Consider the following 26,279-nt stretch of genomic DNA (forward strand, 5'->3'; position numbering starts at 1 on the left):
TGCTAAACATTCGTATGCCCCTTCATGCTTCGGCCACCATTCCAGAGGACGTTTCTATGCCGATGACGCTCGTTAAAAAAATAATGCATTAATTAAATTTGTGACTGAACTCCTTGAGGGAGAATTGTATGTCTCCTGCTCTGTTTTATCCACATTCTGCCATATATTTCATGTTATAGCAATCTTGGATCATAGGTGCTGACTCCAGGGGTGCTCTGGGGCTGGAGCACTCACGGGGAAAAATTAGTGGGTGCTCTGCACCCACTGGCAGACAAGCTCCCCATACCCCCAGCTCCACCTCCTCCCCTGCCCCTGAGCATGCCACGTCTCCACTCCTCCACCTACCTCCCAGCGCTTCCCGCCTGGCCGCCGTCAAACAGCTGTTTGGAGGTATTAGCACACTCCGGAGGGAGGGGGAGGAGGTGGGGAAGAGGCGGGGCCAAGGCAGGGATTTGGGGAAGGGGTTGGAATGGGGGAGGCAGGGGTGGGAAGAGGCGGGGCAGGAACAGAGCTTTGTGTAAGGGAGGGAGTGGGGGCAGGGCCAGGGGCAGGTCGAGCACCCAGGGGAAAGTGGGTAAGTCGGCGCCGATGTCTTGGATGATGACCCAGCACATGTTGTTCGTTTTAAGAACACTTTCACTGCAGATTTGACAAAACAGAAAGAAGGTAACAATGTGATATTTCTAAATATATCTACAGCACTTGACCCAAGGTTTAGGGTGACTAGAGGGCAAGTGTGAAAAATCGGGACAGGAGGTGGGGGGTAATAGGTGCCTATATAAGAAAAAGCCCCCAAAATCGGGACTGTCCCTATAAAATTGGGACATCTGGTCACCCTACCAAGGTTTAAGAATCTGAAGTGCCTTCCAAAACCTGAGAGGGATGAGGTGAGGTTTTAAAAGAGTAACACTCTGATGCAGAAACTACAGAACCCAAACCACCAAAAAAAGGAAATCAACCTTCTGCTGGTGGCATCTGACTAAGATGATGAAAATGAACATATGTCAGTCTGCACTGCTTTGTATCGTTATCAAGCAGAACCCGTCATCAGCATGGACGCATGTCCTCTGATACATGACGGGACATATGAATCTTTAGCGCATCTGGCACGTAAATATCTTATGAATCCGACTACAACAGTGCCATGCGAACACCTGTTCTCACTTTCAGGTGACATTGTAAACAAGAAGCGGACAGCATTATCTCCTGCAAATGTAAACAAACTTGTTTGTATGAGCGATTGGCTGAACAAGAAGTAGGACTGAATGGACTTGTAGGATCTAAAGTTTTACATTGTTTTATTTTTGAATGTGGTTATTTTTTGTACATAATTCAACATTTGTAAATTCAACTTTCATGATAAAGAGATTGCACTACAGTACTTGTATTAGGTGAATTGAAAAATACTATTTTGTTTTTACAATACAAATATTTGTAATCAAAAATAAATATAAAGTGAGCACTGTGCAATTTGTATTCTGTGTTGGAATTGAAATCAATATATTTGAAAATGTAGAAAACATCCACAATATTTAAATAAATGGGTATTTTATTATTGTTTAACAGTGCGATTGAGATTAATTTTTTTAATTCCACAATTAATCACGATTAAATTTTTAATCACTTGACAGCCTGAGTAAAGAACAATGGTGCATAGTATTTTACATCTTCAAAGCACTTTGCTAACAGTAACTCTAAGGTGCCATAAGTACTCCTGTTCTTCTAGTAACTTGAACAAGTAGTTCACAGTAGCTGGTAAATAAGTGTCCTCCTGCCTTTAGAACTGGATGTAAATATACTGTGAGAAATAATCTACCTGGCTTTAGGAATGGACACCAAAGAGTGACTAAAGAATCTTTCACCTCTCATTCATGGGGGAGCATAATTGACTAGTGAAAGCTTGTTCAGATGATGTCATGTTTGTAACTAGCTATCTTGCTGGAGGGCTCTGGTGAGGATGGATTTTCCCTGGAACCAGACTCAATGAATCCATCTGCTCAGATGAATTAATCTATTACTCTTACTAAAACTTATTTTTCTAATTTCCCCCCTGTCACGGAGTCCCCGGGCGAAGCTCTGGAACTGCTCCCCACAAAGCCAGTCAGGACTTTGGGAAGCCGCCTCTCCCCCGGAGCAAACTGTCTTCAGGGCAAGAAGCTCACACGGCTTCACCTCCTGGGTCTGACCTTGGAGCATTCAGCATCCTCTGCCCCTCCGTGCACTTCCCACAGCAAGTCTGCCCAGGCAGGGTCCTGGGGAAGCCAGAGGGTCCTGCACACACACCCAACTTTGCAGTCAGACGTGACTCTCAGCAAGCCAGTAAAACAGAGGTTTATTAGATGACAGGCACATGGTCTAAAACAGAGTTTGTAGGTACAGGAAACGGGATCCCTCAGTCGGGTCCATTCTGGGGCCCAGCGAGCCAGACAACCCCATCTGCCCTCACTTCCCGTCCCCAGCCAACTCCAAACTGAAAACCCCCTCCAGCCCCTCCTTTCTGGCCTTTGTCTCTTTCCTGGGCCAGGAGGTCACCTGATCTCTTTGTTCACCTTTAGCTATCCCTTTGCAAGGGGGGAAGGGCCCTGGCCATTTGTTGCTAGGAGACAGATTGTCGGCCATTTATGCACAGTGGAGACTTAAAGAAATGCATAGGGGAAACTGAGGCACCCACACAGTATTCAGAGGAAACATTAAGAACAGTCCCATTTCGTCACACCCCCAGATACTTAAATTAGAGAGCTGTTTAATAAAAGCCTAGCATGCATATTTTTTCCTGGTAGGCAGGAATCTTTTGTTAAGGGCAGCTGTTTTCTGGTGGTCTTGCTCAAGGACAGCAGCATTCCAGTGAAGAATAACTGAAAAAATTCTAGGTATGGAGCTTTATGGGCTCTGTTTCCTTTTTTTTTTTTTTTTTTTTTTATACAAGCCAGTATAGTTTCAGAGCCTTGGACAGTGTCTCCTATTGATTTTTTTCTCATCTTTTTCCTTTTAAAAATCCCTAGGAAATTCCTTGCAAAATTCTATGGAGAGTATTAAGGTTACATAGTTAGATGCTCAAAATATAGGAAATGCCTAAATTATAGATGTACAAGCAATCTTTACTATACACTTTGGAGCAGGTGCCTCATTACAATACAGTATTTTATTACATGATCACTTACTATTGCATGATTTCGTGCAGGGGTTCTCAAACCTTGCAATAGCATTCACCACATGTTAAGAGGGAGACTTTTTCATGTACCTTTCTTCCCATTTGCAATTGTGCAGATGACCTCCCTTCCCATTTCTAACCAGGTAACATGCCTGTGGCAACTACAGCAATTGTTTATCTCAAATGTAATGTCCAGAAAGTAATTTATTCTAGTTGTCTCTAGTGTGATTTTAGCAGGTGAAAACAAAGAGGATTATAGCAATTTTAATCAGCCTGCTTTTTGTGGCCCACAAGCAAGAACACAGTTTGAGAACCTCTGATGTCTGATTAGTGGCTAGAGCAGAGGATCTGGCAATCAGAAGTCTTGGGTCCTGTTCCTAGCTAAAAGAGAGCATGTGGTGTGTTAGTCAGAAATAATGGACTAAGAGTCAAGGCTCTTGAGATCCATTCCTTGCTCAGTCACTGACTCTCTGTGATGTTAGGAAAGTCACTTCACTTCTCTGAGTCTCAGTTTCCCCATTTGTAAATTGCAGATAATAGGCCTTTGGGATCCTCCTAATGAAAGAAAAGTGTCTGTGGTTATAAATCATAAATATTTGCCTCTTCTTCCATAACTAAAATTCTCGTCCAGACCCTATTCAGGTTCTTATATCACCCTCATCCCTATAGCATCTGAGCACCTTTCAGAAGTACAGTGAGCAGAATGACTAGCATCTGTCAAGTGTGGTTCTTTCTTTCTTTCTCTCCAGGGAGTAATTGTGCGTGAGGATACGGGGGCAGGGTATTTCTGTGTATATAATAATGTAAGAGAGGTACACTGCACTATGTGTTTATATTAGCAAAAAGAAGGTTGCAGAAGTGCTCATTGAAGTTGGAATGGAAGGTGTGAGGTTTGTGATGGGTCTCAATTGTTGTGGGAGTTTGTTCTATATTCTTGGATTGGCCCCTGGGAACTCTGTCTCCTGAACAGATGAGTTTTACCCTTACTTTGTTCAGTTCCATTACCCCCTTATCTCCCATCTTCCTAACTATAACTCTTCCTCCTCCCTGGCAGCCATATTGCACCCTCTGGTCCATTGAAATAACAACGGCTAAGATCATCTTCCTGGCCGGTCACTGACCACAGCATTCCCATCTCTGCATCCCTGTAAGGGCTTCCCCAGTGTCACCTCATCAGGTTCCAATGTCTTGTCCTCATTTGAAAGGCTTCTCTGCCCTTCCCCTATTCATCTCCCCCTTGACTCTGATTATGACCCCAGCCCCCTCTGCTCCGCCAACCATGCCAGCCTTGTCCGCTCGTCTGTCAGCTTCTCACACAACTGGCTCATTACATACAGGCCACCCTCGCTGAACTGATCCATCAGGACCCTGCACTCCCCTCTATCAAACCCTCCCATCCCACTACTGACACCAGCCTTGTGAGAACTCGGCTGGATAGGGATGACTGGGGTGGGGGAGGGTCGGGCACATTATCCATTCGGCATCCCCCACACACCCTACAGGTGTCACTCCGCTTCCTGTGTTCTTTGGAGCAGGGACCTTGTCTGTGCAGCACCCAGCACCAGGGATCCTGGCCTGAGCACGGCTCTGCCCATCACTGCCATGCAACCAATAACAGGACGGTCCAGCACCACCTCAGGGGACCCCTCAGGGTGGTTCAGTCCCCACACCCCTCATGTCTCCTCGGGGTGGTTCAGTCCCCACGCTCCCCACATCGCCTCGAGGTGGTTCAGCCCCCACCCCCCACATGTCCCCTCGGTGTGGTTCACGCCTCCCTCCAAACCCTTTTGCTCCCACCAGCTTAGCCCCCCCGTGGTTCAGTCGTGCTCCCCACTTAGGGTAATTCAGTTTCTCTCCCCTCCGGCTCCGTGGTTGGTACGATCCCCTAGTGCCCCCCCCTTCAGCTGCACCCGCGGTTGGTCCGCCCCGGCCCGCTTCCGGCCTGCGCCGGGCCTGGTTCCGGTGTCCGCCCTCCGGCTCCTCCTGTCCGTTGCCGCTGTCGCCGCGATGCTGCTATTGTCCCGGTCCCGCGGTCTGAGCAGGGCGCTCGGCCGCTCGCTCTGCGCCCTCCGGCAGGTACCGCCCGGGGGGGCGCCCAGGGAGGAAGAGGGAGGGACGGACGGACGGGCAGCAGCAGCGCCAAGGGCACCGGGACGCGGTGTCACGCCCCCGTGCTGGGCCACCTCCTGAAGAAACCCCTGTGCCCGCTCCCCCGCCGCCACCCCGGCCCGCCCCCATCGGCCGCTCCCCGTGGGACCCCCGCGAGCTTCCTGCCGTGCGCCCCGCCAGCCTCAGGGGAACGTGACCCGCAACCCCTCCCCTGCTGGGGCTCCTGCCAGGGTCACTGCGGACAAGGAGGGGGCGAATCTCTCGTGGGGTCTGTCGGTGGACCGGCCTGGCGTGGGGAGTGGTAGCTGGGGGAAGCCCCAACCCCGGGGCCTGCCAATCTAAAGGACTCCTGAATGGCCAGGGGTATCTGAGTGCAGGCCCATCAGGGTGGGGCTGGTGGAGTTGGTCCTGAGCATAGCCACAGGCTGCACCGTTTGGGCTAGCAGGGCCACGTCAACCCCAACCTGACAGGGAGTTGAGAGGGCAAATGCAGGGTAGGCTGACACCATCGGTGTGGCTCATATCGGGAGCAGGCAGCCGTTACAAGCTGTGAGTGCTGGAGGAGCCTTCTGAGATGGAGTTACAGGGACAGTCTCTTGTTCACAGGGGCAGTGCTGCTGTCAGGTCATCCTCTATTAAATAAATAGAAAGGCACAGCCCATGCAACTGAACATTTTTGTAGCTTTCTGATACCAGGATTTTTTTATACCCACTCATATCCTGCTCTCCTAATACATATTCCCTTTAGTACACAGGTATCTCCCCTTCTTGTATCACCTCTCTATCCGGTTTCTGTGTCTTGTCTTGGTATTGTTACTCTAGAGATGCTAGTAATTTCTACAGCACCTTGGGTGATCATAAAACTTTACAGGCACACAAGGACTGATCTCTGCTCCAAAAGCAGTGTTGTGGGAAGATTTGTTAAGGTAGGAGAAGTTGGCAAAATATAAGTGGAAGTGTGGCAGAAGACAAGGAGTGGCAGTTGGATACCCCAGTAATGGGTGAGTAGCTAGGGAAGAGAGATGGTAGCAAGGACAAAGCGTTTGTACTTGATGTAGAATGAGCCAGGAAGTCAGTAAATGGGGGATGTGTTTGGGGTGGGAGGTTATCAGGGCATTGGGCAAGGAACATAATTTTGTAATTATTCCCTGTAAAGGGAAATCCTGTTTTACTAATCTATTAGAGTTCTTTGAAGGGGTCAACAAACGTGGACAAGGGGGATCCAGTGGACATAGTGTACTTAGATTTCCAGAAAGCCTTTGACAAGGTCCCTCACCAAAAGCTCTTACTTAAATTAAGTTGTCATGGGATAAGAGGGAAGATCCTTTCGTGGATTGAGAACTGGTTAAAAGTCAGGGAACAAAGGGTAGGAATAAATGGTAAATTTTCAGAATGGAGAGGGGTAACTAGTGGTGTTCCCCAAGGGTCAGTCCTAGAACCAGTCCTATTCAACTTATTCATAAATGATCTGGAGAAAGGGGTAAACAGTGAGGTGGCAAAGATTGCAGATGATACTAAACTGCTCAAGATAGTTAAGACCAAAGCAGACTGTGAAGAACTTCAAAAAGATCTCACAAAAGTAAGTGATTGAGCAACAAAATGGCAAATGAAATTTAATGTGGATAAATGTAAAGTAATTCACATGGGGAAAAAATAACCCCAACTATACATACAATCTGATGGGGGCTAATTTAGCTACAACTAATCAGGAAAGAGATCTTGAAGTCATCGTGGATAGTTCTCTGAAGACGTCCATGCAGTGTTCAGCGGCAGTCAAAAAAGCAAACAGGATGTTAGGAATCATTAAAAAAGGGATAGAGAATAAGGCGGAGAATATCTTATTGTCCTTATATAAATCCATGGTATGCACACATCTTGAATACTGCGTACAGATGTGGTCTCATCTCAAAAAAGATATACTGGCATTAGAAAAAGTTCAGAAAAGGGCAACTAAAATGATTAGGGGTTTGGAACGGGTCCCATATGAGGAGAGATTAAAGAGGCTAAGACTTTTCAGCTAGGAAAAGAGGAAACTAAGGAGGGATGTGATAGAGGTATATTAAATCATGAGTAGTGTGGAGAAAGTGAATAAGGAAAAGTTATTTACTTGTTCCCATAATATAAGAATTAGGGGCCACCAAATGAAATTAATGGGCAGCAGGTTTAAAACAAATAAAAGGAAGTTTTTCTTCACACAGCGCACAGTCAACCTGTGGAACTCCTTGCCTGAGGAGGTTGTGAAGGCTAGTACTATAACGGGGTTTAAAAGAGAACAAGATAAATTCATGGAGGTTAAGTCCATTAATGGCTATTAGCCAGGATGGGTAAGGAATGGTGTCCCTAGCCTCTGTTTGTCAGAGGGTGGAGCTGGATGGCAGGAGAGAGATCACTTGATCATTACCTGTTAGATTCACTCCCTCTGGGGCAGCTGGCATTGGCCACTGTCGGTAGACAGGATACTGGGCTGGATGGACCTTTGGTTTGATCCAGTATGGCCAGTCTTATGTGCTTATGTTCAGTGTGTTGAATATAGTGGAGAGGGAAGAAAGCCAGGGAGATCAGGGAGGTGGTGATCATCCAGGCAAGAGAGAATAGGGACATAGACAAAGAGTTTTGACATTGGGAGTAAGGAGGAAGAAGCAGATTTTGAAAATGCGGAGGGAGATGCACCAGGATTTGATGGAAGTCTAATGGGAGGAGAGGAAGACAGAAGCCTCAGGGCTGTGGGCTTGAGTGACTGGAGGATAGGGGAGTGGTCAGCAGGAATAGAGGAAGGGGGAAGGAAGAGAGGTTTGGGTTTTGACATGAGGAAGAAAGGATGTGTGGAAAGAGAACTTGAAGAGACAAGCAACACTATGGGGTTGGAGAAAAGAGAGATGAGTTGCCAGCATAGGAATCATGGGAACATACAAGTGGTGAGAGAGAGGAAGAAGAGAAGGGCATTGACCACTGCCACTTGGGCACAACAGTGAAGAGAACCACCACTTATGGAGTGGTTGAGCAGGTAGGGCCCCAGAAGCCCACAGAGGAGAGGGTCTTAAGAAAGATGGTGTAGTCTACAGCACTGAAGGCAGCAGAATTCAAGGTGAATGAGACCTTTGGATTCATCCAGAAAAAGGCCATAAATAAGTTAGTGGAGAGGTTGGCAATTGCATGGGTGGCGAGTTAGAGAACAGGTCAAGCTGCCAGTTTGGTAACAATATCTTCCATCTGCTCAGCATTACTGTTGGCATCTCATCTCAGCATCCATCTTTTTCTCTACCTAACTAATGCTACACCTCTACCCCGATATAACGCTGTCCTCAGGAGCCAAAAAATCTTACCGCGTTATAGGTGAAACCGCGTTATATCGAACTTGCTTTGATCCCCCCGAGTGTGCAGCCCCGCCCCCCCCCGGAGCACTGCTTTACCGCGTTATATCCAATTCGTGTTATATTGGGTCGCGTTATATCGGGGTAGAGGTGTATGTGTAATTACTGACTATTGAAACCAGTGAGTAAAGTGGAAGACCTGGATGCATCTCTTGTTTGCAGCAATGGGTTGTGCTGGCCCTGCCTGTTAGTGCAGCAATCATTTCTGCTGTAAGCAGCTTTTCCACCAGTTCCTATGTGTGGGCTGCAGCCTTTTCCACAGGGCTGATTGCTGCTTCGCTGGTCCCTCTCTTCTATGATCTCCCTGTCATGCCACTTCCAAAGCTGTCAAGCCCTTAGATTCAGTTTAATGCAAGTTCCACTTGGGGCCATGAAACTGGCTTTGCCTGGTGTGGTTCTGTTCTCTCAGTGCTCTTATCTGAACTGGCTCTTGTTTCCAGGATAGAAATAAGGAGACTGTAGAGGGAATTTGCAGAGACACAGCATGCCCACAGCCATCTTGGGGTTTATGTATTCCATAGAGTGGGGGTTCAAATGTGCTGTGATGGATGGCAGTTCCATAAAGGGTAGGATGCAGGAGATGGGCCTCTAGTGTCAGATTGATTCCATCATGTTGAATGGTCCTGAGAAGTTATGTGGAGTTAGGGAAAGATTAAATAAATTGATAGCTTGGTCTGGGGAGGTATTAGTCAAATTTTTGTTAGTTGTTCACTCTTCCATGTTAAGGCTGGTTCTCTTAAGAGATCCATTGTGCTAAGGTCAGCTTGCTAGACCTAAAGCTCTTGCTTCCTGTTCAGGCCCCTACTTTCCTGTGAAGGGTGTGCCAGCATTAGTTGTTCGGTCAGACATTAATGCCAAGTGTCCCTGAGAGTAGATGCGGTTCCAGCAGATTTATTCTGGAAATGGGATATTGCCTGTCAATGACTCCCCTGCCAAACACCCTCTATAGGCTAGGTGTTCTGGAACACCACCCTTGAGGGGTAGAAGCAAGAAAGCCCTAAGGAACACAATGCAGTGTATACAGACCCTCAACATCTTGAATTAGAATGTCTTCTCACCTGTCTCCTCTGTCTTTACACAATGCATGGTCAACCTGTAGAACTTGTTGCCAGAGGATGTTGTGAAGGCCAAAACTATAATGGGGATGAAAAAAGAATTAGATAAGTTTATGGAGGATAGGTCCATCAGTGGCTATTAGCCAAGATGGTCAGGGATGCAGCCCCATGCTCTGGTGTCCCTAGCATCTGACTTCCAGAAGCTGGGACTGAATGATGGGATGGATCATTTGAGGATTGCCTGTTCTGTTCATGCCCTCTGAAGCACCTGGCATTGGCCACTGTCAGAAGACAGGATACTGGGCTAGATGGTCCAGTGGTCTGACCCAGAATGGCTGTTCTGATGTTCTCCCCTTCACTATAAGTCCCTCTGCCTCTTCTCTTACAGAAGACTTCAGTTCTTTAGGGTAGGGTGGTCCAGCTACACTAGAGCATTTTAGAATTTCCCTGGGCATAACAGCAGCTCTTAGAACACACAAAGACTCCGCTCCCATGGAAAGTACCATCTGTGGATTTTGTTTTCCACAACCACCCATTATAGCATGAGTTTCCCAAAGTCTATGCTTGTAGTGAGCTGGATCCTAACAGCGCAGGGTCTCTGCAGGCACACATAGGAGTCTGGTGTTCCTACAGAATCTGGGACAACACGACCTGTTCCTCTACAAAAATGCTTTTGGGGATGCTAGGATTATCCCTGCCACGAAGTACCCCAAGAGAGGCATCAGGGACAGAAGGGAGATCACTTTGCTCAGTATATTCAATATTTATATAAATGTTTAGGGAGCCGTGTAACATGAGATTGTAAATCCATAAGGGAGTACTCGTGACTAAACTGTGAAAGCCGCAGAGCTCCAGTCACCAAAATTTCAGACTGAGTTTCCTTGTATTACATTCTGCCAGTTTTTCACAGTATAAAATGTTCCATTTATATTCCATCTTCTACAAAGTGTCAATTCCTGTGGACTCTGGTGCATCTGTAACATCTCATCAATCCTGGCAGTTTGTGTTATCGGATCTGTAAAAATTTTCAGAAATACGTCTATGTGAGACATAACGCCCAGGAGTCAGTGCCCAGTTATAGCTGATATCATGTGTCTTGCTGAGGTTGAAGGCAGATTTCATCTGCAAACTCTCCTCTCCCTCAGAAGTTGAGATTTAACTGAAATAGGATTCTTTCATTTCCTGCCTTGACTAATGAGAAGTGATGCTTTGTCGTGTCCCACCCCAGAACTGGCTCCATTTCAGTAGTGGTTGAAGTAATCCTTGTGTATAGTTTGTAGGAGTTCTGGTGTGCTCCAGCTTGGAAGGTGCTATCTGAATATGAGTTACAGTACTTAATAGGGCAGGGATCTTGTATGACTGCACCTTGAAATTTGTTTTTGTTTTTAAAATAAGGTTGATCTGAGTTAGGAACATTTTTGATGAGTTCCTGGGGATTAAATGGAAGGTTACAAAGTGGGAGATCCTGGCACCAGTGAAGTCATTGGGAGTTTTGCCTTTGACTTCAGTGGGGCCAGGATTTCACCCAAAGGTCACTTAACTAAAAATTTTAAAAAAGGACACCAGTTGGAGCTGTTGAGGCTGTGGGAGCCAACAGTTTGGAGCTGCAATTCTAACTTCGCTACAAGTTGCCTTCATGTGCAATGGCAAATCTGAGGTGCCTGGGGCTTTCCGGAACCTGTTCCTTATTCACTGCCTGTGGGCATCCCTTTTCAAGGACACAACTGCAGGAGATGCAGGTGGAAGGCAAGGAATCTGTTTAATGTCTTGCTTCCCAGACCCTTTTCTATGGAAAAAGGTGTCAGAGTATTTGAAAGATTCTTATAGACTAGAGTGTGCTGCAATGCAGTAACATGCTCACATAGTGGGACATATGACCTGTCTCCCACCTATTGGTTCAGGTTATAGCCCAGAATCCTGGGAAAAACATAGTAACCTCGGGAGCTGCTTCTTCCTGTTGTTTGCAAGTCTGATAGTGTCCCTCTTCTCTCTGACAGGGGAACTGTAATCTGGGGAGACGCTCTCTGTCCGGTGAGTCTTACACTTGGGATTAACAACTTGTATTTTATTTCATTTCATAACTGCATAGACAAAGGGAAGCGAAACTAACCAGAGCTGCTGATAGAAATAAACTGGAGCTATCAGAGTCAAATATATCCTCAAAAATCATCATAAAGCCAAACAGTTGGTTACAAATTAAATCAGAAGCAAAACAAGTTGTGCTTCTACAGGTGTCTGAGTTAGTATAAATGATAATCAGTCCATTCAGCTAAATTGAAGATTCCCAAAGGCAACAGAGAGATTGAGTGTAACTCCTAAATAAGCTCATTGGAGATAATGGTGCTTGATTTTAGAGTTTACAGTACATTTTTTTTCAGACTCTAGTGTGAATGAGTCCCTCAGAGCTCTTCCTGAAGGCCTGAACTGGATCCCAAAGTGCTCTTGCTCTGGACTACATAGTCCATGTCCACCCTTCCATTTTTCCAGTTCTGCTTTGACCAACAGTTAAAACTGCTCAGCGTCTACAGTCGTAAACCCCAAGCTTTTGATCTTTAAAGGGACTATGTATTTTAGCAGGAAACAGAATGTCAGAGTTGCAACGTACCTCCTCAGAATCATTTTCCAGTGAAATGATCTCTTCCTTCTGCACTTGCATAGCTCTGAGGAAATCAGTATGTTCTCAGATTGCTATGCCAAGCCTCCTTAATCTGAGATCAGGCTAGAATCTTAATTACCCGGTATCTCAGGAGAGGCAAAGGTCAGGATTAGAAGTATATGATAAAGGTTGCTTAGTCTCCATCCTGAAACCAGAGAGCATATGAACATGGTGGAGCCTACAGGGTTTAAGAAATGCTGAGAAATTATTCAGGAGGGAACAACCTTCCTCTCCAGTGCTTTTTCAGAAAGGAATTTTCTTTATGGGAGATTCTCCCTGTCTATGCTTCTCACAGGGCCACAGGCTTTCCTGTGGGTGCCTCTTGGGGATCAAGGGGCTCTTGTCCTATCCTTGTTTGAAGCCGCCTGTTTCTAATACCAACGTGTATGAAGTTTTAGCAGTGCCCAGGGAAGGTCTTTGCCAGGGGGTATTTGGTTTGGTTTCTCTCTCTCTAGTTGGCCATTTCTAAATTCTGTGGCTCTGGCACATCTGCTGGTTTATATCCTGCCCTTTAAAAATGATCCAACGGCGCTTAGATCCCAGAGCAGGAGTGTTTTTTCTTTTGCTAGAAATCTAAATAATAACAAAGCTGCTGTTAAGCGCTGACAGGCTCTGAGTGGGGCAGCTGATGTAGAGGGGCCTCTGTACAGCCTCCAACTGCACCCTGTCCCAGCTGCAGCCCCACATTCAATCAGGATGGGCAGCAATGGCATGGGGCCTTTAGGTTCTGTTAACATCTGAATAGATTCCACTGAGCATGCTTGGAAGGGTCTCTTTGCGTTGGTTCTAACCTTATAAACCCTCCCCTTTGTGGTGGGTGTATGGCTGGGTAGGTGCCTGTAGGATAATGAGGTTTTCAGTTGAAGTGGTTTCTACCTTGCAGGTGTATCTCGGAGCCAGGGGCTGGCTTACACCAACAGCAGCAAGCTTGTGTAAGTATCCATGGAAAAGCTAAGGCCTGCTGCAGCATGTCAAGGGGAGGGGCTGCTCTAGCCCTGGTATCTGGTGGTGTGTCTGCTCTAATTGTCATCAACCCCTCTGCACATCCTAGGGGCTCAGAGCTAGTCTCAGGAAATTCGTGCGCTCTGGCTTTATGGGCCAGGAATAGAGAATGTTACCTAAATATGTGCTGGTTGGATCTGAATATTGGGACGTGGAAGGGACGACAAGAATGAAGAGATCAATGGTGAGGGGGAGAGGATGATTCATGTATCCACCTGTTGTTCATGTTCTCACTAATACTTTGCCTATCACTGTGATATTTAGTGGTGGCCTCCCAGCAGGGACCTACTGGAAGCACAGCGAGACAGATTCTCCTTGAGGAGAAGTGGGATGGTTCTGGAGCAAGTGATGCCAGGGCAAGGCCTGCACTGCTGGGGTGGTCATGGTACTTCTCCCAGACACGGCATGCCTCCCTCCCCTGGGAGCCCACAGCATTACCCACTGGGCCATGTGTGCTGAATTTGTGTGGCCTGCTTTACAAGAATTGTGGTAGTGCTAGAGCATGTTTGCTCTTGCTTCCCAAATGTATTAGCTCTTGCTGAGAATGATACTTCTGCGGCATCTCTTTAGAGCACTTGGGATGCCTGGCTTCCCTTGAAGGGGGGTGTCAGAAGTGTCTGACTGGCTTTCTGTGATAGTGTCAGTCTTGAAGCACCCCTTGTAGTGCTGATGCTCCTAAATTAGAGACAAACAAATCACTATTGCACTAGCCAAGGGTATGGGATTGGACTTTGGGTCAGCTCTTTGGCAGGTTCTGAAGCCCCAAGACTTCTGTCTACTGACTTTTTTAACACAGCCATTACTGGGGTACATGCTTGGAATCAAATTCTGTACATGCCTGTTGTCCCTGAACTTCTTGGCTCCCCAAAGGTAGCAGGCTGCTGAGTTTCCTTTGGGTGCCTAGCAGGGTTACTACAGCATAAACCAATAAGTAAATGCCCCTTGGAGCAACTGTGTATGCATCGTCAGGGCAGCTGAGTGGCCTTTGGATCAATTGGAGCAAGCCAGTGTAAACTCTGCACCTCACTCAGCTGTTCTTGGGAGGCCTGGGCTGACCACACCATAGGCTTTTTCATTCAGTGTTCATCTCTCTCTCTGTTTCTCCAGGATAAACACCTCCAGTGTCTTCTCCGTCCGTTACTTCAGAATCACAGCAGTGTGCAGTAAGTAGCTAAGAACCAGGAACCAGTGGGGCTAATTGGTCTGCTCCCCTCTGACTGGAGTGCACGTGGCCCTGAGCCACAACTGAGTCCACCTTTCCACTCTTGGTCTATGCCTGCTTCACTCTATCCTCCATGGGTGAGTGGTGGGGGTTGGGTTTGTGCTTTCGGCCCTATTGTAGTGTGTGGCTTTCTTGTGTTGGGTGTTTCCGGTACTATGTGAATTCTTGTCCATGGGAGAAGCTCTTTTCTGTGTGATTTGCTGTCAAAAAGTGTGGTGTTGCTCATCTTCCTCACTTCATCTGACAATCACTGGGCTGCCCCTTTCCAGGCAATTCCCAGTGGCCAAAATGGAGAGGTGTTTGAGTGTGTGCACTGAGCTCTGAATATGTGTGCCAGGCTCTCTCTCTCTCTCTCTCCCCCCCCCCACAGGGAATGACGTGATTACAATTAACACACCGGCATTTGCAGAATCAGTCACAGAGGGAGATGTCAGGTGGGAGAAAGGTAAGAAGTTGCCCCCTCCCCATTGACTTTGCATTGCTGTTGCATTTTTTCCATGCTTCCATGGGGCAGCCCTGGGCACAGTTTGTAGCTGGTTGGCTGAAGTGCTGCTTCTTAACACCTTTCAGCCTGGGAAGGATGAGGCAGCAGTGTGATAACTACACTTTCCATTGGGGCAAAGACCTCTTGGCACTATCACTGCCTGTCTAAGGACCATTCTGTCCATGGTGTAGAAGGATGAGACTGGAGAGATACCTGAACTAGGATCAGGAAGACCCTGAATGTGCAGTAGATCTCTTCAGCTTCACACAAAAGAGGTCGTGCAAGTCTAGTGTGAAAATTCTGGATTACTGGGAGACTGTGCTGTGGGTTGGAAGGGGAGGCCAGAGCACAGCTTCCTGCTCACAGTGGTTCTTATGTTGTTCAGCTGTTGGAGACACAGTGGCAGAGGACGAAGTGGTGTGTGAGATTGAAACAGACAAGGTAGGAGTGTTATGTACTGGTCCCCTTCTGCTCCCTTTCCCGGGTCTGTGTTCCACAAGACTGCAGGCCCTGCCTGTGCCCCTGTTCCTTTCACAGTTTAAAACCTTCAGTTCTTTAGTATAAATGCTGACTGTGTCTTAAATTAGTGAAATCCTTGCTAGTTTCTCTTCTCTCTGGTCATTTGATGGTGCTGGGGGCTGTCACTTTACTGATACTTCCCATCAGGGACTCCAGTCTACATAGCAGGACTCAGGAAATCTGCTTCTATTTAAATACAGGAGAAATCAGAGACTGTGTAGGGTAAGTTCAGATCTTAGAAAAATGGCTAGTTTAAGTGTGTCACTTGGGCTCTTAAATTACCCAGAATAATTTTTAAAAGAATTTTCCTCAAACTATTTTATTTTAAAGTCTTGCTTGCCCCTGAATCCATGGGAGCTGTTTCCTGTGTCATTGCCAGGCAGGCAGTTTGCTGTACTTCCTCCCCATTTCATGCTGTACCCTCTCTAATGAGGCAGGTGGATCAGGCTGTTATGCTGCTGGCTTCTTTTAAAGGCTCAAAATCGCAGCAGTTTTTTTTTTTTTTTTTTAAAGGTGAGATGGTACCTGTGCAAAAGGGGCAATGCGAAGCTCTGGTTCCCCTGGTGGTTTGAAATCTGGGGCACAGGACATCTCCCTTCATGCCCCCTGCTAGAGGCGAGGGTCTCCTACTGGGGGGAGGGATAGCTCATTGGTTTGAGCATTGGCCTGCTAAACCCAGGGTTGTGAGTTCAGTCCTTGAGGGGGCCACTTAGGGATCTGGGGCAAAATCAGTACTTGGTCCTGCTGGTGAAGGCAGGGGGCTGGACTCGATGATCTTTCAGGGTCCCTTCCAGTTCTAGGAGACAGGTATATCTCCATATATTTACTTGGATATCTGTTCACTTTCAATGGTCGGGGGGATTTCACTCCTCTTCTTTTTGCAGACATCAGTGCAGGTTCCATCCCCGGCAGCTGGCGTGATTGAAGCCCTTCTAGTACCTGATGGGGGGAAAGTGGAAGGAGGGACCCCTCTGTTCAAACTCAGGAAAAGTGGAGGTAAGTCAGGAACATGTATTTAGTCCAGGGGTAGAGTGTGAGAATGTGCAGTGACACTTTGAGGTGCAAGTTGCATTGTGAAGGAGATAGGATAATATCATGGTCATTCTCTGAAGTGATGTCCCCTCCTGGGTTCTCCAGTGGGAGAGAGTGGAAATGGAGAAGGGCAACAGGGTCCTGTGTTGTATGTGCATAAGCTGGAGATTAGTAGACTCTAGGTGGAAAGGAGAATAAATGGAGAGAGAATACATTTATACGGTAAGGATCAGTCTCCTGCAGACGCATAAGTAGTTACTGTCTCCCCTGTCTTTTAATACAAAACTAAGAACACTCAGTTAGGTTAAAAGAAGCAAATTTAAATAGGATGAAAACATAATTAGCTTGTGGAACTCTCTGCCCTGTGGTACAAGGAACCTCTGAGCATTACTGTACCATAAATATTTGAGGCCTCAGCTTCAGCCTGGGATCCACTTAGTTGTTCCTGAGCTGAAAGGAGCATCTTCTAGGTTTTTATAACACTGAAATGCACTCCGAGAATCCGGAAAGGTGAATGTTGATAACTGGCCAGACGCAGGCCTGTGAGGGCGGGTGAGAGCCTGGACATGGCTGTCTCACGTTCCAGACTGCAGCTGCACTTACAATTATTATTCATTTGTCTTTCAGCTGCTCCCGCCAAGGCCAAACCCACAGTGGCCCCTCCTGCAGCAGCCCCTGCACCTGAGCCTGTGGCTGCTGCCGTTGCTCCCCCTGCAGAGCCAATCCCCACTACGATGCCTCCAGTGCCCCCTGTGTCAACACAGCCCATCGATACCAAACCTGGTGAGGCTGCAGCCTTGTTCAGTCCTCTTTTTGCAAACCCTGCCTTTCAGTGGGAGAGGAAATAAAGTTAAGGGCAGCAAAGCAATCTTGAAGTTTGAGATGGAAGCTTCTCTGCTTTGCTGCCCTGTAAGCTCCAGGCCTGAGATCTCCAGTCAGCCTGGAGCCTGCTCTCCCCATAATCACAAGCCATGGTTCACTCCTTACATATCCTGTTGATTGAACACGGGGCTTGGAGGGGCCTATAATCAAGCTGTTATTGGCAGGGGCCTGGCTAACCCTGTTTTAAGATCCCATCTTGACATATGTATTCTCTGCTCTCAGTGTCTGCGGTGAAGCCGACTGCAGCTCCAGTGGCAGCTCCTGGTGTGGAGCCAGGAGCCAGCAAAGGTGCCAGATCAGAACATAGGGTAAGGTTCAGGGGACCAGGGCTTCTCAAAGTGCCTTCATTGCAGGGTAACAGAGGCGAGGACCTTTCTCTGGAGTAAACCTTGAGAAGCCTGTCTAAACTGTCTGGGTATGATCATGCCCAGGTGCGTTGGGAGGAGAGTGTTCACACACAGATCAATTAGGGGCTGTAGTGGCTGGGTAAATGCTCTGGCCCAGGTGCTCCGTAGCGGCTAGGCAGTTTTGAGGGTGAGGTTTAAGGAAGGGCCTTCTCTCAACTACCTTGGGGGCAAGGGCTTCTAGTTAGGAAAAGGGAGTCTCAAGCTATGATGTGTCGCTACTAGGTAATGACTGGTTTTGTGCTGCCCGAGTGTCCTCAGCAGAGATCAGGCAATGCTGCTGCCGCCAGGGCCGTAGGTGTGAAACCTCAAGGGAATGTGGCAGAGCTGCTCACACAATAACGTCTCGGGAACACTGGTCTGTGGCTTTCTCTGCAGGCTGCTGTTCTCACGCTAGCCCACCCACCAGCTCTGCCCTGGGAACTTTCCCTTCAGCAGAGCTTCAGGGGGGTGCAGATCTGGGCCACATTCTGCCTTTGTCATGATTCAGTTCTGTTTTTCAATCAAACCATTTCCTGAGCTGGGAAGCCTCTTTAGTGAGCTTGTGGCAGCTCTCTGGGCCCACTGCACTGCTGGTAATGGGTCTACCGCACCCTGCCCAGAGTGATCAAGTAAACAGCTCACCCCAAGGCACAGGTTGCTAATCATCAGGAGGGAAGACTGAGGGCCCTGTGGTTTTCCTCTGCCCATCTCCCCTTTCTATTAACCCCATGGCTGCTCTTGCTCACTGTCTCTTCAATTTCAGGTGAAAATGAACAGGATGCGTCAGCGCATTGCTCAGCGCCTGAAAGAGGCTCAAAATACGTGTGCCATGCTGACCACCTTCAATGAGATTGATATGAGGTGAGGACCATGCTCTCCCCTCTGCCCTAGCAAGGTGGGGCCTCTCCCTCATTGCACCCAAACCAGCAGCAAGTGTCGCTGGTCACGCTTTTTGGGCAGGCTGGGGCAGTGTTACTTTGGGGCTCCTGTGGTCAGGTTTCTCATTGCACTCCTCTGGGCAGCTTCCTCCAGGCCATCCTGATGTCCCAGGATGAGGTCTGTAGTTCACTCAAGGTCCTTGGGACTCCATGGGGTCTCTGCTTCTCAGAAGTAACAGGAGCAACCTGGCTTCTCTTCTGTGAAGCTCTTGGTTGAGGACTGGATAGAGCTGAGCTGAAAAAGCTGGAGCAGCCTGTGTTCTGGCTACTGGCGATATGAAGACCGTCTCCTGCTTCCTCTTAACCCTTAAGGTGACTGCTGGGGAGACTGGAATGTGAGTTGCTTCAGGACAGGTAAGGTCCAAGTAGCTCACCTTACAGATGTGGGCATCCCCCCAGCTGTGCCCTGCACAGTGAGCAGACCTGGCACTCTTGTAAAGCAGCTTTCCAAGATGGTCAGCATCCCTTTCCTATCTCTTTCGATCGGTGGGGTTCTCTTGACTCGCACCGAGTGCTTGTGGGCCGATCACACTAATGGGTTTGGAGGGTGGGCAGCTTAGATTTCAGTGCATTAAGGGAAATTGTGCCCAAATTGAATTGTCCTGTGAAATCCTACTCTGCTTCTTAAGACAAAACATGTAAATATTTGGGGCTCAGAACGATAAGGTTGGCAAAATAGTCTTGATTGGAGGGGAAGTGCTGCAGCTTTATCTCCTCTCCGAGGCTAATCGAGGTGTCGCTTTACGCTAGCCTCGGGCTCTTGTTGCAGCCAGTAATCTGGTTTGGATTGATTGCCCTTCTAGCTGTATGCCCTGCTGCCGACTCGCAAGGGCCTACACTGAGGCCTCCTGCTCCCCACTGGGGCTCAGCGTCTGAAAGGAGGAAGCCATAATGAGCCGGTTTCTCAGCAAACCTCCTCCTCGCTTCTGCAGCCCTTGTGTCTTGGGAGGCGCTAATGACTTTGGGCAGTAATCCTAGCCCTAAACAAGGTTAGGTGCAGGAAAACAAACATTCTAATCCCATTGAGCCCCGACCCACCTCCTGCTAAAACTGCCTCTTCAAAGAGGCATGGTCTGTGGAGGGGGCAGGGCAGGGGGTACAATTCCAAAGTAGGTCTTAGCCCAGCATGGGCAGAGCTCAGGCTATGCTGCTCAGTGCAGTGTGTGTAACTGGTCTCTATTCCAGTCAATGGGAGTGAGGGGACTAGGTATTTCCAGGATGGGCAGAGCAGACACTGCTCGGTGCTCAGGCCATCTCTGTGGCATTTTGGGAAGGCCTCTCGCTGTGGGGATCAAAATATCACGTGCATACAGCCTGTCAGCACCAAGCAAGAGGGCCAGGTCTTGGAGCAGCAACATGTGGCTAGGGCCCCAGAAACCAGCACTGACGCTCCTTTTGCCTGCTTCACTGCTGAGTCTTCTCTGTCCCTTCCCCCTTGGCACTCCGTGCTGTCTCACCTCCCATCCCCACAGCGATTGCAGGGCAGCCGCTGGAGAATGAGCACACAGTTCACCTGTACCCACTGCCCAAAGCACCAGACACTGGATAGTGGTTGTGACGCCAGAGATTCGGCTCTCTGTAACACCAGCCCTGGAGCTCTGACAGATCTGGGGCACAGCACATTCCTGCCAGGCAGTGCATCCTTGGAACTGCAGCAGATTTGTCTGGGTTTGTTGGATTTGTGGCTCTGGAGGGATTCCTAAAGCAGCTTCTCTGACAGCAATCTTGAAACAAGCTAAAAGTTGCCCAGTCTGTTACTTGGGGCAGAATTTTTCAGCAGCTTTGGGATAGAACATTTGTTGTTGCAGGTTTGTTGACGCAGGAAATCTGTCAGTTATGGAAGAAGTGAGTAATCTCTTTTCCCCTTCACCCCTCCATTCCTGGTGGTAATGGTTGTCTGTTGGTTTTTGCAGTAACATCCAGGAGATGAGAGCCCGGCACAGAGACTCCTTCCAGAAGAAGCACAACCTGAAACTGGGCTTTATGTCAGCCTTTGTGAAAGCTGCAGCCTTTGCCTTGCAGGAGCAGCCCATTGTGAATGCAGGTGAGTGTGCCAGCTTGTGTGGAGACAAGGGGCTTCCTGAAGCATGTGGCTAAGCCTATAGAGAGCTAAAGGCTCCAGAGATCCACATGTGAAAGGTGGGGAAGAGGGAGAGGCTGTGACTACCTCTGGGCTGTAATTAGCCTAGCTGATTTCCCTTATGCAGGTAGGAGCCAGCATGCTGGGAAGGGCCCTTCATAGTGACCCCAGCAGGAGCTTTCAAGACTCTGACAGGGTGGGTGCCGTGTATATTAAGGTGCATCCCAACCCTGGGCTGCTCATCAGTAGAGGACATATCCTACTATATTTCACTGGAATGGCTATTGTCTGGGGAGGGCAGGCCCTTAAGAGGTGTCTCCTGGGGGATCAGTTGTACCTATGAAGGGAGAGGAACACATGGGGGAGGTATGGGTGTCCCAGGGGAGTGAGCTAATCCTAGCCAGTCGCCCATCTCTCCAGCCATCTTTACCTCTGTGCTGATGCTTCCCCAAAGAGGCATTGGGGCTTAACCCTCCCCTGGCACTACATTTAAAAGCATAGAAGTTAGAGCTGAGCAAGTTGTTGGTGGTCAGTGACTACTTCTGGCCCTTCATGACTGCAGAGCCCTGGCTCTTGGGCTTTCTCTGTGTAACTGTCTGTTTTCCTCTCTCTCCTAGTGATTGATGACACAACCAAAGAGATGGTGTACAGGGACTATGTGGATATCAGTGTTGCGGTGGCAACTCCCAGGGTATGCCCTGCGGGCTCTTTACCTGGCCCAGACGTCAGCCCAGGTTCTGAAGGGGGGAATACAATTAGCTGAGCAAACTGAGCCATGGCACTCTAGGGTGGCAAAAGCTACTCACGTGAAACTCCAATGCCCAACACTGTCTGGTCCTGCAGCGAGAGAGCTGCTGGCCATTGGCCTAGCTGGCAAGGGACACGGCCACCACAGCTCTTATGGGTTATTGGGAAAGTCCAAGTTGGTGAGTCCCCCCTCCCCCCCCCGTCTTGGCCTCACTGATGTGGGCACACCAGGGAGTGGGGGAAGTGGTGTGTCCTGGCTTTATGTTTAGAGACCAACCTTCAACCCACAGAGCAGTGCAGATAGCTGCCTCCCCTGCTGTACTGAACCGCTGTCTCTGTAAACCCTGGACAACACCCAGGTGGACACTGCCACTTCAGACCTAGTTGGCCCTGAGCAGGGGTGCTGCATGCATTCAAGGAGGGAGGAAAGGAGTCGCTCCCCAGGTCGGATGGTGGATCTGCTGTTTCTAGTTTGGGAGGCAGAATGTTGCCTAACATTGAAGTTCTGGATTTGTGAGGGGAAGGGGAGTAAATGATGTGCTCTGCTCTTCATGCTCCCATCTCTCCTGTTCAGAAGGGCAGGTGGTTGAGTGTACTCCAGTGGTAACTTCCTTTGCCTGAGACCAGATTCCCCATGCACCTGTTTGCTGCTACATTTGACTCTGACTGGGCTCTTTGCTCCCTCGCAGGGTCTCGTGGTCCCTGTCATCAGGAATGTAGAAACTATGAACTTCGCTGACATTGAGCGAACCATCAACGAGCTAGGGGAGAAGGTAACAGGAGATGGGACTGTAGGGGGGGTGCTGGCCATGGCTTTCTGAGAGGGGTGCAGAAGGAAAGGAACGAGCAGCCAGCTCAATCCGTGGCAGAAGCAGCATTGGTTTCTGGCAGGGACTGCTGGCCATGCGCAAGTGGGTTCACGCTGTGTGAGGGTTTACCTTTGGTCCCTCTAACTTGCTGCTTGTCTTTAGGCATCTTCTGTGCATTGTACTAGCTGCCAGCCCTACCTGTGACCTCCTCTTGTGGGACAGATCCCTCTAAGTCTTTCCCTTTTAACTGAGACTCCCAAGCAGGCTTGGGCTCCTGCTGCCCCCCTGCTCCCATTACCTCTCCTTAAGACCAAGGCTTGTTTACCTCTTCGGAGGCAGGTAATTCCCCAGCTGACAGGTTTATTGGAAATCAAGGCAAGAGAATCCTATCACAAATCAAATGGTGGAACTCAGTGAAAGTAAGGGATAAACCTTGTAAGTGCTCCTACTAGAGGAAAACAATAATAACCCGCTCCTAACTTTAGTGACTGTCAGTCCCTTGTGGTCTGTCAGTCGCGCCATGGCTCTGATTCAGCTGAGACATGGAGCTGTTCAAACCATGGAACCATATCGAAAGTTCCAGTACAGCTCAGTGCCTCCTCTGTACAGTAGCGTACCACCACTGACTTATGAACTTGTCACTGCCTCTAAGTCTGCATTCTCCCCTCCTCTCCACCCCGTGTGACTGTTGGCTGAGGTGGTGTCAGCATCTCACTAAACCCTAACATTAAAGGGACAGAGCCCATATTTTAAAGTAACCACATCTAAACATCTACACTAGCAAATCTAAATTGGCAAGTGAAGTTCTTTCCATCACCTGTTGCTTGTGAGGAGTTTTCAGAAGAGGCCACACCCAACGAATGTAGTGAGTGAGGAGCTTTGCTCCTCTTTGGTGTCCTGGGTGCTTCAGTCTGAACTGCTTTCTAAGATCCTGTTGTTCTTGTTTCAGGCCCGAAAGAATGAGCTGGCCATTGAGGACATGGATGGGGGCACCTTCACAATCAGCAATGGAGGGGTCTTTGGGTCCCTCTTTGGGACGCCCATCATCAACCCTCCCCAGTCTGCCATACTGGGCATGCATGGCATCTTTGACAGGCCTGTTGCCGTTGGAGGCAAAGTAGGTTGAGCTTCCTGGAAGGCTCCAAAGGGCTGTATTCAGTGTAGTTAAATGGGCAGAGGTGAGGGGTTCAGCAGCAGAGGGGACCCTGGTTGTAGCTGCACCAGATGGAGTGGAGGAAGCCCTCCTAGAAGGCTTTCCTGTTGCAAAGTTACTTACTCGGAAGGACACAGTGGGTCCTGTAAAGGGTTCTAATGTTGGTGATGGTGACAGTCTGTGGTGTTGGGGACCAGACAGGCCCTCACCCCTCCACGCTGGTGCAGTGGGTAGCAATGAAGAATGCAGTGGCTGGCAAAGGGATTTCCTGGATCCCCTTAATGCTGTTGGGAGAGGGTGCCTTCAGTCTCCATGCTAGACATCAGCTCCCCTCCTGAACGGCATTCCCTGGTACCTCGCACAACCCCACCCAGAGCTTGTGCTTAGTTAGTGCATGACAGAAGGAAGGTGCGGAGCTGAGCCCTGTCAGCCTGCTGTTGTCTCTTCTCTCCTGGAGAAGCATATACCTTGCTGAGCAGGTGATCTTTTTACACCCCCTCCTTATCACGCAGGGCAGGAACAGCTAGGTCTTTCTCAAGTGGGATGGAAGCCAGTACAGGAGAGGCAGGGCTGAGCTCACGTGCTCCATTTCTCCTCCTCCTCAGGTCGAGGTGCGGCCCATGATGTATGTGGCGCTGACGTACGATCACCGGCTGATTGATGGCAGAGAGGCAGTGACTTTCCTGCGCAAGATCAAGGCCGTGGTGGAGGATCCCCGCGTGATGCTGCTGGGCCTCTAGAGCACAGTCTCAATCCCATACAACCCAACCAGGGCAGGGACGCAGCACCAGCAGGGGCAATATAGGGCATTCAGGAACCAGCAGGAGTTCATTCCAGTCTCCTCCCCTCCCCTGTGTCAGGAGGGGTCTTGGAGGGAACCCTGGGGTTAGCTCCTACCTCCTTTCCTGCTCTCTCTCTCTCTCTCTCTCTCTCGAGAGAGAGAGATGGTTCAGTTTCTCCCTTGGGCTGTTATCCACTGGGCAAACTACCAAATGGCCTAGGCTCCCCATGAACCACCTATGTAGCCTCTTTCTCGCCTTCCCCTCCTTCCCCAGACAGCTGAGCGCGCCTCACCTCCAGCAGAAGCTGCCTGCTACTGCGCTAGGGTGGCCTTCCCCAGCGGCTCCTGTGCCAGTTCAAGTCTACTTCCAGCCCTGGAAGGGAGGGAAAGGCTCTTGTGTGTCTCTGCCACTTGAAAACACCCCATTCTCATCCACCCCACAAAGCCAGCCTGGGATTCCCGGGGTGACTTTGTAGCAGTGTTTGATGGCACCCCTGCACTCCCCCCCTGTTCTGGTGATCTCAGAGGCTTGGACACTGGAAAGGCTGTCTGCCTCCCCTGCTGTCTCCTGCTCTTCAAACTAGCAGCTGAGGTGCAGCCATTAGAATTCAGGCACCTGTTTCCCTCCCTTCCCAGACAGGAAGGCAGAAATAGCCCCTCCCACCCTCTTCTGTGTTGAGGTTTGGTTCATTTTCTCTGGCCTGGTCTACATGGCGTGAATGTCTGATGTCTGGCAGGGCAGGGTCAGCAACCTCCACCAGGGGATGCAGCTCCATTCCCTGCTGGGCCCTAGGGGCCACCCCTGGGCTTAGGCCATTACCTGCCAGCAGTTAGTATAAGAAACAACCCACCCACCCCCACCCCCCCGCAGCTGCCTTTGAATTACAGCCCAGTGTTGATGGGTGAAACCATCAGTTTTCTGTCTGCAATGGCCTGGCCTGCCCCCTGCTGTGAGACAGCTGGGCAAAGGGCCTCTGCATCCTAGCCCCAGACTGCTGGTGTGTGGGGGCATATCCTTAGTACATAGCGTGCACATGAAGCAGTGAGCGAGGGGCACTTGGAGTCCCTGCCGGGTCTGTTATTCTCACCCTCTACACAATTTTGTAATTAAAGTATTTAACGCAATGGGTTTTAAAGACATAAACCAGGGAAATGATCTAATGGTGGGGTGTAGCGGGGTGGGAAAGGGGAGCAGCAGTGTGTACGTGCTGGCACTGGGTTTTGAATGTGTGTCCCTGACTTGGTGCAAGAAACTAGCTGGAAGCACCATGGGAAGGGGAGTCCCCACAGAGGGAAATCTCGTGCTGGGCCCTGCACCAGGGCATTTGCCACCAGCGTGATGATGGAAGTTGAGGCAAGATTTTTCTGACTGCATTCTCTGCACCAGGTCCCTCTCATGGCCTTTTTTTGTCAAGGGAATAAATTTATTAACTCTGCAAGCCTGTTTTTGTCTGAGGGCTTAGATAGCTGTTGGGGAGGGGTATATAGCCTGGAGTGGCCTCCTCAGCTGGTTCCTTCACTTGTCATGTAGGGGGGCTTCTCCGATCACCGGGTCAGGTTTGCAGCTCTATTTTCCTGTCTGTAGCAGCATCAACTCTTGTTTCTCATCATGCTATGGGTGTTAGCTTGACTATCTTTGCAGCTGTGGTGGGTTCAGAGCTGTGCCTGTTGTCTCTGCTATGGGAATGAGAAACACAGGTGGTAGTTTGGTTCCATGATTGTCTGTTAGGTGTCCAAGACTCCTGTTTAGTCAAACTCCAACTGGATAGGAACTTGCAGGGCATTATGGTTGCAGTGTCATTTTAGGTTGCAAATGCAGGGGTCTGATGTAACAAAGAGAGATTATACCCTTCCTACTCTGTGGCACCGGGACCACTGCAGGTAGAAAACATCACTCTGACA

General features: G+C 49.1%; 2 protein-coding genes across 6 annotated transcripts in view; both read left to right on the forward strand.

Annotated features, from left to right (window-relative positions):
* Window positions 1–26,279, forward strand: part of BBOF1 (basal body orientation factor 1) — a 1,057,902-nt gene that overhangs the window by 796,688 nt on the left and 234,935 nt on the right. The gene's annotated exons all lie outside the window — the stretch shown is intronic.
* Window positions 4,921–25,816, forward strand: DLST (dihydrolipoamide S-succinyltransferase). 4 transcript variants are annotated; one of them, XM_005301593.5, is made up of 15 exons: window positions 4,956–5,227; window positions 11,684–11,717; window positions 13,226–13,274; window positions 14,452–14,507; window positions 14,937–15,011; window positions 15,436–15,491; window positions 16,454–16,565; window positions 17,229–17,384; window positions 17,706–17,791; window positions 18,633–18,730; window positions 20,721–20,851; window positions 21,505–21,578; window positions 22,324–22,407; window positions 23,393–23,560; window positions 24,202–25,816. In XM_005301593.5, the coding sequence occupies exons 1-15, from the start codon at window positions 5,159–5,161 to the stop codon at window positions 24,334–24,336; spliced, it is 1,383 nt and encodes a 460-aa protein (XP_005301650.2). In that variant the 5' UTR covers window positions 4,956–5,158; the 3' UTR covers window positions 24,337–25,816. The 4 variants fall into 4 exon arrangements, with proteins under 4 accessions (XP_065449447.1, XP_005301650.2, XP_065449445.1 ...); XM_065593373.1 differs by having other exon boundaries at window positions 5,080–5,227; window positions 14,452–14,643; XM_065593374.1 differs by lacking the exon at window positions 13,226–13,274 and having other exon boundaries at window positions 5,088–5,227; window positions 14,452–14,643.

This window comes from Chrysemys picta, chromosome 4, assembly GCF_011386835.1.
Source record: "Chrysemys picta bellii isolate R12L10 chromosome 4, ASM1138683v2, whole genome shotgun sequence".
Classification (NCBI taxonomy): Eukaryota; Metazoa; Chordata; order Testudines; family Emydidae; genus Chrysemys; species Chrysemys picta.